General features: G+C 39.2%; 1 protein-coding gene across 6 annotated transcripts in view; it reads right to left on the bottom strand.

The window, feature by feature from the left end:
• The window catches only part of rgs3a (regulator of G protein signaling 3a), a 119,156-nt gene that overhangs the window by 46,308 nt on the left and 59,746 nt on the right, over nt 1–13,102 (bottom strand). For 4 of the 6 annotated variants that reach the window (XM_075455965.1, XM_075455964.1, XM_075455963.1 and 1 more), the window contains one exon: nt 12,034–12,168. In XM_075455965.1, the coding sequence (XP_075312080.1) occupies nt 12,034–12,168 (135 nt within the window). Of the gene's footprint in view, nt 1–1,529; nt 1,990–6,330; nt 6,365–12,033; nt 12,169–13,102 lie in introns of those variants that run through there. The other 2 variants (XM_075455969.1, XM_075455967.1) reach the window with 2 other exon arrangements.

Here is a 13,102-nt window from a genome sequence, read left to right as displayed (position 1 = left end):
CACTTCATATGTTCGCTGCACATCAAATCTGACATAAAATCCAAGCTGGCGAGAGCCAATGAAAAACTCGAGGTTTCAAAACAGTCCTCCATAAAACAGAAGCTTTACAGTGGCTGCATCCATTTTTTATTCATAGTCTGTGACTAAGACACCCTGGTTAGTACAGATGCCACAACAAGACTTCTTTTGGCAACTCAGTTCGAGAATGCCAAATAAACCGTTTATATACATATCTGTTCTATTCTATTTTCTATTCACAACACAAATAATCTCAAGCCACTTCAAGCAGAGAAGAAATTCAACGAGTCCCTTCAAGCACTTAGTGACAGTGAGCAGAATAATATACAAAAATGAAAGTATTCTGTAGAGTTGCTTTGAAAGAAGAAGCTGTAGCAGAACTTTTATCCAGAACTCAAGAGCAACCTTTTTAGAGAACATTTGAATGAGTAAACTGAAAAAGAACTCATTGTCGTTTTATTTGACTTTTTTCGTCTTAATCTGACAAGGGCAGTGAGTGGGAGACAGGGAAATTGACTAATATATGTCTGTGGACTTGAACATGGTCTGACTGCAGCCAGAACCTCAGAGGCCCCCCAACTCCTTGACAGATTTTGATTCTTGATTGCACATATTTTGGACTAGTAAAGTAGAGAATTAACATTTTGTAACATAACATCCTTAATCAGCAATGATAAAAATGTAAAGCACACATGAAAATAGTTTCAAAAGCAAATGGTAAGAGTACTGAAAAAAAGCGCCATCTCAATACATAATTCATTCATTAATTCCATTCATTCTCTAATCTCTCTGTCACTGGTATTTCAGAAGTCTCTGGACTCTGCACAAGAGAGAGACTTGTCTTATTTTCTCTGTGTGACAAGGAATATCTGACATTGAGAGACAGAACACATTCCCTCGCTGTGTCTCCACAAATTGCCCCGGTCAACAATTATCCATCACAGACAAAACACTTCAAAGGTAACAGTTCACAAAGATAGTTTCACTCAGTATGTGACAGTTCAATGCTTGCTACTGCGAGAAGAACAAAAACTGAAAAGTATAATCAAATCACACCGATACAGTTTCTGTGACTGACTTTCTCTGAAAGAACGGGGCTATTTTTCTTTCTTATTCTGAGGGTGGCTTGAAAAACCTAAAAGCAAAATGAATAATAAACGTGAGCATGTTGTTTAGGAAATATAAAGCCAGTCATATTTGCCTCTTAAAAAACAAAATGACAGAAACAATAATAACCAGCAACTAATCTCACAAGAAAAAGGTTACGGCACAAAATGAGACGTAAAATTTCCGCTTTCATCTGAGACAGAATTTACAGGACAGCTGTGGTTGCAGCATATAAAATGGGCTTTTTACACAAGTAACCTCAATGCTCTGACATTAACAACCAGATTCAACATCCATGCACACATAATAAATCTAATCCCCACAACAGAGAAAGCAGCAAAAGTCTCAGAAAGAACTTTAGTCTAACCTTCTATACAATGCCAGAAAAAGATGACATCCATTACCTTAGACACCGGCATCTGGACACGCAGTGTGCTCGCTTTTTTGAATGAGCGTATATGTTTGTGTTATTCTTGTTGTGTGTCCCAGAGTGAGGCAAGGAAAGATACAGTTCATCCACACATAAATATGCTGTTGGAGCACATGTGCAGCAAAAGTGGATGCTAATCCAGTGATTTTTGCTTTCCTGTGTGTTTTTCTGGATGTGTAAGTGCTTCTTTTCTCCTCCTTATCCTGCTTGTTGTCAGTGCTGTTGCTGCAGTCCCGGCTCCTGCCCCAGTTCGATGATAACGTGCATGCCAACGTGTGTGCGAAAGACAGTGAGAGGGAAGAGGTGGGTGGAAGGAAGGGGGAAAAGGAAAGACAGATGGAATCAGGGGAGAGAGACAGAGTTGTGAGCACAAAAGGAGGAGTTGTGAAAATGTGATGTATTAAAAACGTAGAGGGGGTGATGGAAAAGCTCAAATGCAACCAACTCTCTGGAGTGTTCCTCTCATTCTGCCATTCCATCTCTTCCCCTCTTTCTTCCCCAACTTGCTATTTTTAGAACTTGCTCTGTCGCAAATCAAAGCCCCAATTCAAAACCTATCAAAGAGCAGGATGTTAAGGGCCATGTCTTTCACACCTAATGAGACCCATATATACACAGACACACACACTAGCCTGTTCTGTTATACTGACCATGTGTCTGCTTCAGACCTGAAGGGAGTAAGCTATTCATCTGGCCTTATCTAATCATATCATGTGCTAATTTATAAAGGGCTTCATAAACAGCTATTTCAAACACTGTCAATTACACTGCACAGACTGCTGTCCCCCCTCTCCATCTGTGGCTAAAGGCATTCTGGAGAAAAACAAATCCAGATGATGTGTAAAGTAATGTGTTACATTTAAAAAGTAAAATATCAACTTAAGGCAAACTAGACTTCACTATTTGCTTTTTTTCCGTCTGCTCTCATTATTCGTCGGCAAAATGTCACAACTGTCATCAAACACTTGCATTAACCAAAAAGGTCCTCATATCAGAAAGATCCTCTTATTGTGCGAATTAAACCCTTATCCCAGCTTCATTACATGTTTGGTGAAGCAGACGTCATTTTTTTAGAATGAAGAACGTGCATAATTAAAACAGAGTAGAAGGATTTCATGCTCTGCAATTGCCTTCTTAGGACTGAGTCTGCACGGCTCTTATCTACGCTACCTTCTGTGCTGATGCATTGCCATTACATAACCCAGTTATGAATAGTTAAAGGTGAGCTGGAAAAAAAAAAAAAGCCAAACACCATTCCATCAAATGGAAATCATTAATTTTTAAAGAAACTCCAGGGAATTAATCCGGCACCACATACCACAATGATTAACATCATTTGGCCTCATATCTGTGTGTGTATGTGTGTGTCTGCATGTGTGTGGGAATGACAGAGAGGCAGATAGAGGTCAGTGGTGGAAGGACACACAGGCAGGGATACAGACAGAGAGATAGGTAGTGAAGGTGGAAGAATGCAAGCGTGCATTTAATAGGCGCGGTAAAAGGTGCAAATGTAAAGCCCTACAAAAGGAGTGAAAAGGATGTGGAGAGAAACAGGAACCTAAGTGAAGAAGAGAAATTCTTTTTTTTATCTAGTAACTTGTTTTTTGTTCAGTTTTTCTATTTCTCAACCACAAACTACAATTAAAATTCACAGAAGCATGAGGCTATGAGACAAAAACACTTACCAGTTACTAACAAATATATCCACATTGGGTTAGTATTATCAGGGAACAGTACAGTTGTTGGTATTTTTCCAGAGGGTTTAAATCTACCAGAAGAGTCCCTTACTTCGAAATGTCTAAGATAGAGCTGTTGCTTCATGCTTTTCATTCACACAAATGAACTAACAAAATAACAAAGAGACTGTCACTGCCAGTGAACAGCTGTCTTTGGCATCCAATTAGACTCAAAATCCATGCATGTGAAAACCAGGCACATGCGCAGGATCCGAGCGAACATAACAGCATCTGTGAGCGGAAAATACTCCTCACCAGACAGCATGTCTGCTGCATGCACACGAAAAAGGTCCTAGTTTTTTTCTACATCAAATCTCGGATAATTTAATACTTGACACAAATTAAATAAAAACAAATGAAATAAAATAAAATATAAATACTCTACAAAACAAGATTAACTAAAAATAACAGCACCATCGTCCTTTTTTTTTCTTCCTTTTTTTTTACTTCTTGACAGATGTTGCCTGTTACCATTAAAAACATTCACGGTCACGGATTCACCATGATACATCAAATATTTCAGCAAAGTTCCACACAATTTCAATGAGCGAATTCTATATCTGGATGTCAGGACAACACATCCCAGAAATAGTATGTGATGAGTGTTGTGTGTGTGTGTGTGTGTCTGCGTGTGTGTGTCTGTGCATGTGCGTGGGTGTGTCTACATGTATGTGTGGACAGAGGTGACAAGCAAAGTGAAGATAAATGGAATTCATCCATCTCTAATTAGAGAAAAAGATGGAAAAACTGCTTCATTGCAGAGAACCAAGAAGAGCAAGAGACATGTTAAAACAAGAGCATGTGCTGGTTAAGATGTTTACCATCGTGTTGCTTTTATTCAAATACTGACAGTTCAGACTGTAAATGTAAACTGAGTGGTGATTTTCCAGTAAGGGCTTTTAAAAAATGCCATTTTACCTATGTTTGATATAAATATTTGTGAATGGAGCCACTCTCCCTCGTCACTCACTGTAGCCCAGTGGAAATACCTGTCCACACTCAACTACCTCTCCAAAACAAATTCCATACCTGGACTACTGTCACCAGACTAACATTTCTGATATGCATCTTCTGCTATCATCTATCATAAGACCGAACACCTCAGTCTCGTGCATGACAACTGCAATATATTTCAGGCACTGGCAGATTTCTTAATTCTGTCATCTTGTACTTGATCCAATTAGTTCAGCACAGAGTTGCACTCAGTTGCAGCCAGATGTCTACTCTTGAACTATTTTATGAAATTTAAGACAAAACTGCCCTGGCAAATGTTACTTGGGTACACTACAAGTACACTGCTCCTGTCCATCGAATGCGTTACCTTGAGTTTAAAATATGTTCAAATATTGTCCATGTGATATTTGTAGTCATTTCTATTACATATTGTATATATTCAAAATGAGCTAATACAAACAGCATCCCAACTTTCTTTGGAATTTGGGGTGTGCATTTGACTTTAAATCTACTCCTTCCACTTCCCAGAGAGACTCCAGACTGGAAGAAATACTCTGAGGGAACATCCACTGCATTGTTGCGGCGCACACCGAATCCTTCGTACAGATTGAAAAAGCAGAATACAAAGAAAAGCTGGCATGTGCCTATCAAAGGATTAATGCTGCAAAACTGCTGGGAAATACAGAAGAAGACGAGCTGATGCTGTCAGTATGTTGCCAGTGTGCGTTGTCTTCAAATATCTTCTCCAACAAATCTGGCTGAATGGGATTTTTTTTTTCCCTCGTCGATCTGAAACTGAACTGGAGCAATTAGCTTATTTTGTGCTCGTTATTTTTGTGCTGCTGCTTAAAATTCAGTGTTCCCTGGTGGTGAGATATGCTGCTCAACAGTTAAACATTTTCAGACACCTCTTATCTGTCCTTGAACTTCATGTATCGTCTATTGAGTACCTCCATGCTGGCCTGAGGTGGGGGGGGATGGGGTGAATTCGGGTAACAGGAAGGAGAAGCGATCAACACAATCTTTAATTTCATCATGAATCAACAGTTTGACATGTTTGGAAAAAGAATACCAAAAGGAGAGAGTGAGAGAGCGTCCTTGCTAAACTACGTCACTGCAACATAAATGCTGCATTATAGCCACTTTCGCAGCAAGAATAGGTTCTCATAAATGTGAAATGAGAAGAGAACAGAACAAGCTGCCCCTAAAACCTTAACAGGCCCACTTTGTTCATTTGCAGCAGCTATCTTTTTTCACTGTTCATGTGAACATACTGTGTGCGCAGATGTCGAAAGTTTGCTTTCTTCCAACTCAGAGGAGGCGCGTAAGCATGACACATCAAATACAACTATGTGTGAGCGTTGTCGTCGTTTACAAAATCGCCAGCCTCTCAATTTCCCATTTGATTGCTTGTGTGTGTATGTTCAGCTGTGTAAATTTATTTTTCCAGCAGCCTAGTGGCTGATGCTGTGCAGACGGGAATATACCGAAAGCTTTCCAGTGAAGGACCTCAAGAGACTTTTAGTTGCTGTGGGACACGCTCCACAAGGCCAAATGTTTATGTACATGAAAACAAAAGCAAATGAAAGAGTTTAGATACATATTCTAAGTCAGCAGTGCATCCACCCCTCATGAAGCATTAGATTCCTTTTTATCGTATAATATGAATTAATGAAATTAGAAAATAATCAGCTCATGAGCAGTTTTAACAGCCATTACACCCAATAGCATTCCTGTCACTAAATATGGAGTTAACAAACCTCCTGTTAGTGACATCCCAGTGAGACATAGTGTGTTGTTTAATCAATAAATATTCAGTAAAACAATTACAAGAGATGGTGATAATGCTGCAGCTTTCTTTTCTTTTACATGTGGTAACACCCCCAACTTAAAACAGATTTGCATGCAGGAGACACAGAGCTGTGGGAGTGATTTAAGAGTTCTGGATTTAAGATTTCTTTGAAATGAAGAGTAATCAAAGTGCTTGTATAAGTCAAGATCAAATATTTTGACTCTCTCTATAGGAGATATTTTGATTGGTGCAGACATATACTGTTTTCATTTTTTTTAGAACATGCCACTTACATCTATGGACAGGCAGTTCCTCCTTTGTAGAGTCTGTCATGTTGCACTAAACAAAACAGAGCAAAAAGGGCAAATAAAGACCGAACTTAGAGCAGCGCTGACACTGAACAAAACGAAGTCTGCATGGCAACCGCTGTGGGGACAATGAGTGAAAATGGGCATAGCTGAACTGTTTTGAACATGAGCTGGGATTTTGGACGATATAAGAGGACCATCCTTATCCTCGCTTGTGTCACCGGCTTCACTGGAACTCACCACCAGTGTCCCTGCCTCCCATCACTCCCAAAACAGTTTTGGTAGGACTGTTTATTCGCAGAGACACAAGGCCTGAGCTCGCACTGATTCAGTCAGTACTTTTACGCTACGCTACAGAACGCTCTGTGCATGCTATCCACTTCTTGTCACAGCCTTTGACCCAGAAGTAACTAAAGTTAGCACACAGCAGAAAAAGAAGCTGGAAACATACAGTAACCACAAGGAATGTGTGTATGTGTAATGTTAAAAAGAATCTACATATATATAGGCATATACACTAGAACGTGAAAGGTACATACTTGGCTAAAAGTCAGAATCATCCAAAAAAAATTGCCCGCATGCCTGAGCGAGTTAATGCTGGATAATGTTCTGGTCAAGCTTTCACAACCATGTTTAGCTTCAGACCTTTCAATATCAGGTTGACCGAGGCTGACAAACTTTCTGTTTAATATCTGCTGATGGTAAACAAAGCTGCACACCAAACATAAACAGGCAAATTCTCCTCAAGATCCACCTTTTCATGACCTTCCAGTTGATTAAGCAAGCATGTCCACATTTTTCCAATGAGAAGCATTCACAGCGTTCAGGGACTAAAGAAAGAGGGGCAGCTGCTGATATCAACACTCTGAAGGAATAAGCCCATTTGCTGGAAAACATGAATGAAAAGCATAACAAGAGTCAGCCTGTTTGTTTTTCTTTTTGAGTGATTCTACTTTTCCTGCATACTTGAACAGAACTCTTGAGTGAGGTGCATACTTCAACTAAGTGTGGGTTTACTTGGCTTTGTCCAAGAAGGGGAGAATTACAGCTTGTGACACAAGGGAAATTAGTGAATCTGAAGGCAGCCAAAGCTTGTTTTGCTGCAATTCTTACTCGCTGGCAGGAATATGAAAGATATAACTTATTCAGTCAAATAAAAAGGCTCTAGTAACAATGGTTCAGAAATTAGGAATGGTATGTACTAATGAAGGAATAGTCTTTCATGTCAACTTCCAGGAACATCCCTGAGTTGCTCTGAACTCTTTATTTATCAAGGAATGCAGATCTTCTGCATTTTGAAGTGATTCAGATTCTAAATCTTATTTTCTATGCATCTGTCGACAGCTGATGTTTTTTTGTGGAAGGATATGACCCAGATGTGTCTGCCAATGTCTATCTGTGGGAGTGTGGCCTCTTTTTCTCCACCAAAATAAAGTTACCCACACAGAAAACTTTGCTTTTAAAGGTTCCCACACAGCAGTGAGGATTCCACAAGGTCTTTCTCCTCAGATCCCCCTCACTAGAAACAACTGATTTGCTTATAATTAACCACACTTGGATTTGACTTAATACAAACTATTTGCCTCTAAGGTACTCTGGAGAAATACAATCAAAAGTGAACTAATTTTTCTAGATATGAAATGTTATGATTAAGAGTGCATTTCCTTGCCTTCGGGACAACTTTCAGATTTCCATTTATAGTGTTAGGAGATTACAAAGGGAAAAAAAGTCTAATAATTGCACAAAGAATAGTAATAACAGGAGTGATATCTCTGGCATGACACGTTTGAGACTATAGAGTAAACTGGCTGAATGATGAATTACTGAAAATGCCATTTATGTCACCTTGAGCAACTTTAGTATGTTTTTATAAATATGTCTGACTATACCAAACCACGTGAGCTAGAGAAAAATGTCTACATGTGTTTCAGTCATATGTAAGTGAGTAAATACAACACTGAAATTTCTTAATTTAAAATGTGAAATTAATATTCAATGGCTCGTTTTAAACTTGGAGCCTCTAAATAGAATAGAAATGTCCTCATCATAGGCATGGGAGATTTAGTAGCTTGCAAAGTTCCGTTGGTTAAACTCATATGTGTGTGTATGTATTTTCTAATTTCTTAATTTCTCCTATGCCTCGGCTGTATGAACTTCCAAAGAAAGTCAGGGTGGCGTGGGTGAATGCCAACATTTATCCATGGCTCTGTAAACAAATGTCTCTACAGTTCCTCGCCATGTCGTATCCATTAAACATGCCCACATATGGTTAATCAAATCTTAGGGTTGAATTTGATGCAAATCTCTCTCTTCCAGATTACCGATGAATTTACAATTTGCAATCCCAGAGTTCAAAGAGGCAGAAAGAGTTTCTCTTTGCTTTTACTAATTTTACTCCAACAGTTTGCCCGGATGTGACTAAGCGGTCTTGTGGCATTTTAGATTTAATGGCTGTTTTTTTTTTTGTTTTTTTTAAATCAGCAAAAAACAATTGTCCCATAGTTTCGATTAATCTTCTCAACAGACTTGTATTGAAAAGCTCGTGTTTCAGGTGAGCACTGACCTAACAAGGACAGAACCAATGTGCATTAATTAACCAGGTAAGCAAGAATCAAATCCCAGTTACAGTACATACCCCCTAAATGTCACTTGAGTTAGCATGTTTACAAAGACATGTTTTACCGGATGTGTTATTTAAACAACCCAATCTAAAGTACTGAGACACATTTAAAACTAAAGCTCCAATCACTTAAACGGAACACTTCACAACAAGTTCTTATAATAAAACTGGGAAAGTAATAAACTGGGGAGCTTTCTGCGCCGTGTCTGTGCTGAAACATAAACTCGTTTGTCAATAGAGTTTGCGTAAATAGCATTGACTTACGTGACTCAGCACGCTTGCCAAGTTGTTTGGTTATTGATCACATTGAACACTGCTGTGTGTGGAAATGTTTTTATTCGTTTCAGCTGGGAGCACCTAACTGATGCTGATCATTGGTGGTCACAAGCAAAGAACGCAACGTGCGCTTGCTTTGATTATTGTGTCACTGCAGAACACTTTAACATATTCAGACACATCCCTGCCGGATAACTTTGTAGCAGTAAAACACGGCCTGAAAGCTAATCTTTGGAACAGTGTCTAAAATGTAACATCTGCTGGAATTTCTGAGCAAAGTTCATAAAGTTCAATGTCAGCATCAATGTAAGTTAAATATTGCAGAATTCTTTGGATAATCAGGTCCCCTAGATTTTGCCAGATTAAGCAGAAGTTCAATAGAACATAAACACACAGAGAGAGACCCACACATGCATAAATTGATAAATAAATACGCACAAATGCAGAGAGAAAAGGATGAAAGATTGCCAGCCTTTCCTTCTTTCTTCCTCTCTTTTATGCATTAATGAAAATGAAGCCCAAATGCAAAACAGGTGTGCCATCTACACAAGGCTATTTATCCCTTTTAATCACCTTTCAGTTAAACTCAAATGAACCGGGAAGTGAATGGGATGTCTCTGTTGTTCATTAAATATGAAAGAAGTAAGGAACGAAGAAAAGAGAAGAACTGTTAGCAATTAGATTGTCAAGACTAGGGAATGTTGTTGGAAATAAGAAGAAATGATAGGAAGAAAAATAGGAAGAGGAAAAGTAGTCAGACAAAATCTAAACAAAACAGAAATATTCTAATCATTCACAACAATGAAGTTTGAACGGACTAAAACTCTCAATACAAAAGAAAGAAAGAAAGAAGAATCGTCTTGAGTAGATATCCCTGGGGACATGCTTGAAATGACCAAACTGGGCCACAGTAAACTTACTCACCAGCTGCCACCCTTAATTCAGGCCATTTGAAGCCAAGTGAGCACTTTAAGTCAGTCACAGGGCAAATCCAATTCAAAACCACTGGAAGCAGCACCAAATCACCAGCATTTCAGACCAAAGAAAAAAAAGAGCTACTCTCAGACCAATGCTGACTGAATTCTTAACTTAAGTTGTTGTCAGCCCTTTTTCTTGAGGAACCTGGTTTCTGTAGTTGAAGAAATATGGAAGGTTACGTCCAGCTGAAATGGTCAGACCTCACTCTGCAAGACTGCAGAGTGAGGAGTGTGGATTTTTTCTTGGTAGCACTTAGGTCTGCATTGATCTCGCCCTGCGCCAGGTGAAGGACTTTAGGTGAGATGCTTTATGGAGAAACGCTTGAAAGTGCTAGCCAGCGGTGTTTGGATAGTGGTGCACTCTGATACTGTTACACTGTGATCTCAGGTGTAATTGAGTCGTTTTTGTGTTCTCAGCTGTTATGCATTTTGCACCCTGCTCTGTTGTCACCATTCGGCAACTGAGAGCAAGTCCAGCTTGTTTTAGAGCACGATTATTGATGAGGATGATTTGCCTTTTCTTCAAACATAACTTGTTTTTGTTTTTGCACTGTTTCCACATTATCGAAATCAAAGTGATCTAAATCTACTGCACAGTTTCTCATTTATACTGACAGACTATCGCTTTAACTTTTGTTTTCGAGCTAAAGTGTTTAAAGATTGTTGTTTTTTTCTCCAACTAGGTAATCATGATCAGAGAGGGCCGAGGACTGGCAGTCATGGTTCGCTACAGCCTTAAACAGATGCCCAACTAATTCATTTTTGGAAAATGTGATGGTGATCTTGTGAATTCTGAATGATGCAGTGATCATTTAAAAAACCACATGGTGTAACAGCTCTACAATGTTGGATTGTAAAAATTAAGCTAAAACACAATAATAGAACCTACAGAAACCACCACCAAAATCTGTGGTTACCCTCAGTTCTATGTAACATTGTAGAGCTTTTCAGTGCGTTGGATTGATAGTCCAGCTTGTGGGTTTACTAAATTGAGATAAAAACTGAGCCAAAAGCTGAGTGGACATGCAGGACCCTTATCAGGTTGGCACATAAACACCTCACAGTTAAAGCTAATGTTGCTGTTTCTGTGAATGGATGAATAACGAACCATGTGCTCACATGCTGACCATATCAATGTAAAAGGTGGAAACATGCTATTGTTGGAGTTGACTTGTTCTTAGCACATACATTTGTTTAAAGTATAAAACAGTTGCCACTAACGTGTCTGCATGGTTCTGCAAGGGTATACACGGTACTTTTGTATTGTGTGATGGCAGCTGAGCAAACCACAAGTTGACACTCCAAATCACACAAAAGGGAGTTTTTATCCGAATCTGTTTCTTTTTTGTATTACCGCTGTCACCACACCACTGCTGAAACATCCGACAGACAAAATAACGAATTCTATTGTTGTCCAATTCATTAAGATAGTTTATATATAATGTATGGCACCAAACTGTCTGCTTTGGAAGCAAACATCTACTCCTACCAACTGAGCAGTGCCAGGAAGAGCTGAGATTACGCTGAGATGACACCAACTAAACTAAAGAGAGTACTCAAATGCAGTCGCATAAAAGGCAGCAATAAACTTTCTTAAAAAAATTCAAGAGCTACTGGTTATGATAGTGTGAGCTGCAGGAAAGTGTTTTATGTAACTGACTGTATAGGCTTGGAAGTGTGTGATGTTCACAGGACATCTGTGATGGGGGTATGCACAAAAATATGCACTCCCATGTGTTCATGTGTTTCCTGATTCATCTTTGGCCTCGAATGAAATCAGAAATGCTCCTAGATTTGTGTGTCCGTGTGTCATACCTGTTCAAAATGCTGAACGGGAGGCTCCCTCCTGTGAAGCTGGAGCTGCTTGTCAATGTTGTCCTTCAGGCACTGACACACGCGGCGCTTCTGGTCTGCCGAATAGGCTTCTAGGCTGAGCAGGCAGTCACACTTCTAGAGACAGATAGAGGGAGAGAGAGGAACAAAAAGGGGTGGAGGAAAAGCGGGCAGTTAGGCATCTCATGTCAGAGAAATAAAGACGAGGCAGTGTCTCCTGATGTATGGAGAAAAGGGTTGAAGATAGAGAGTGGAGCATCACAAGAATGGATGTAAAAAATCAACGAAAAAGCAATAACTGTCTTTTCAGCTCTCCAATGAGATCCAGCAAGCAGCAAGTGCCCTTAATGAGGATAGTGATTCACAAAAGAGCTGAATTCATTCCTTAAAACTTAATCCAGCCTAGCTCATTAAGTATCAAAGGTGTTAAACTCTGTTGTACAATTACATACATTTAACATTTTAGTTATTATCTTTTATCAACTTTTTCATTAAACAACAGAGTGTGAAGTGACAGCCCCCCTGCATTGTAAAATGCTAACCTGGGTGAAATTGAATCCTGGCCAGTGTCTACTTTAGGCAGAATTTGATATGCTGACAAAATGATTTTGTAACCAGTGCCTAGATGGCACTCAGCAAAAGTGAACAAATCAATACATCCCTTAGAAATACATGAGAAGGGACATCTGACAACTGGTTTCAAACTGGGTAAGAGTTGGCAGAAGGTGGTGAAAAAGCTTTTTGCTCAAAAGGACAAAAATACCACTGTGCCTCCTTCAAAGCATAAGAAACTCAGTCTGTTGTCTGATCTCAGAGATGTCCAGATGACATCTGTTATGGATTAATGGGGCCATTGCTTTTTTGGCTAGGATGCCAGTGATTCACTTCCAATAAAAAACTAAATATCAGCTACAACAACAAAAAAACAGATCTTGTATACAAAATAAATGAATAAATAATTTGAAGGATGAGAATTTAGGACAGAATCAAGGGTGAGAACTGTTTGTGTTCAAATTTGGGTGTATTTCTGGCCTGAAAGACACAAAACTGG

Source organism: Odontesthes bonariensis, chromosome 22 (genome assembly GCF_027942865.1).
Source record: "Odontesthes bonariensis isolate fOdoBon6 chromosome 22, fOdoBon6.hap1, whole genome shotgun sequence".
NCBI lineage: Eukaryota > Metazoa > Chordata > Actinopteri > Atheriniformes > Atherinopsidae > Odontesthes > Odontesthes bonariensis.
This window is presented reverse-complemented; position numbering and strand designations above follow the sequence as displayed.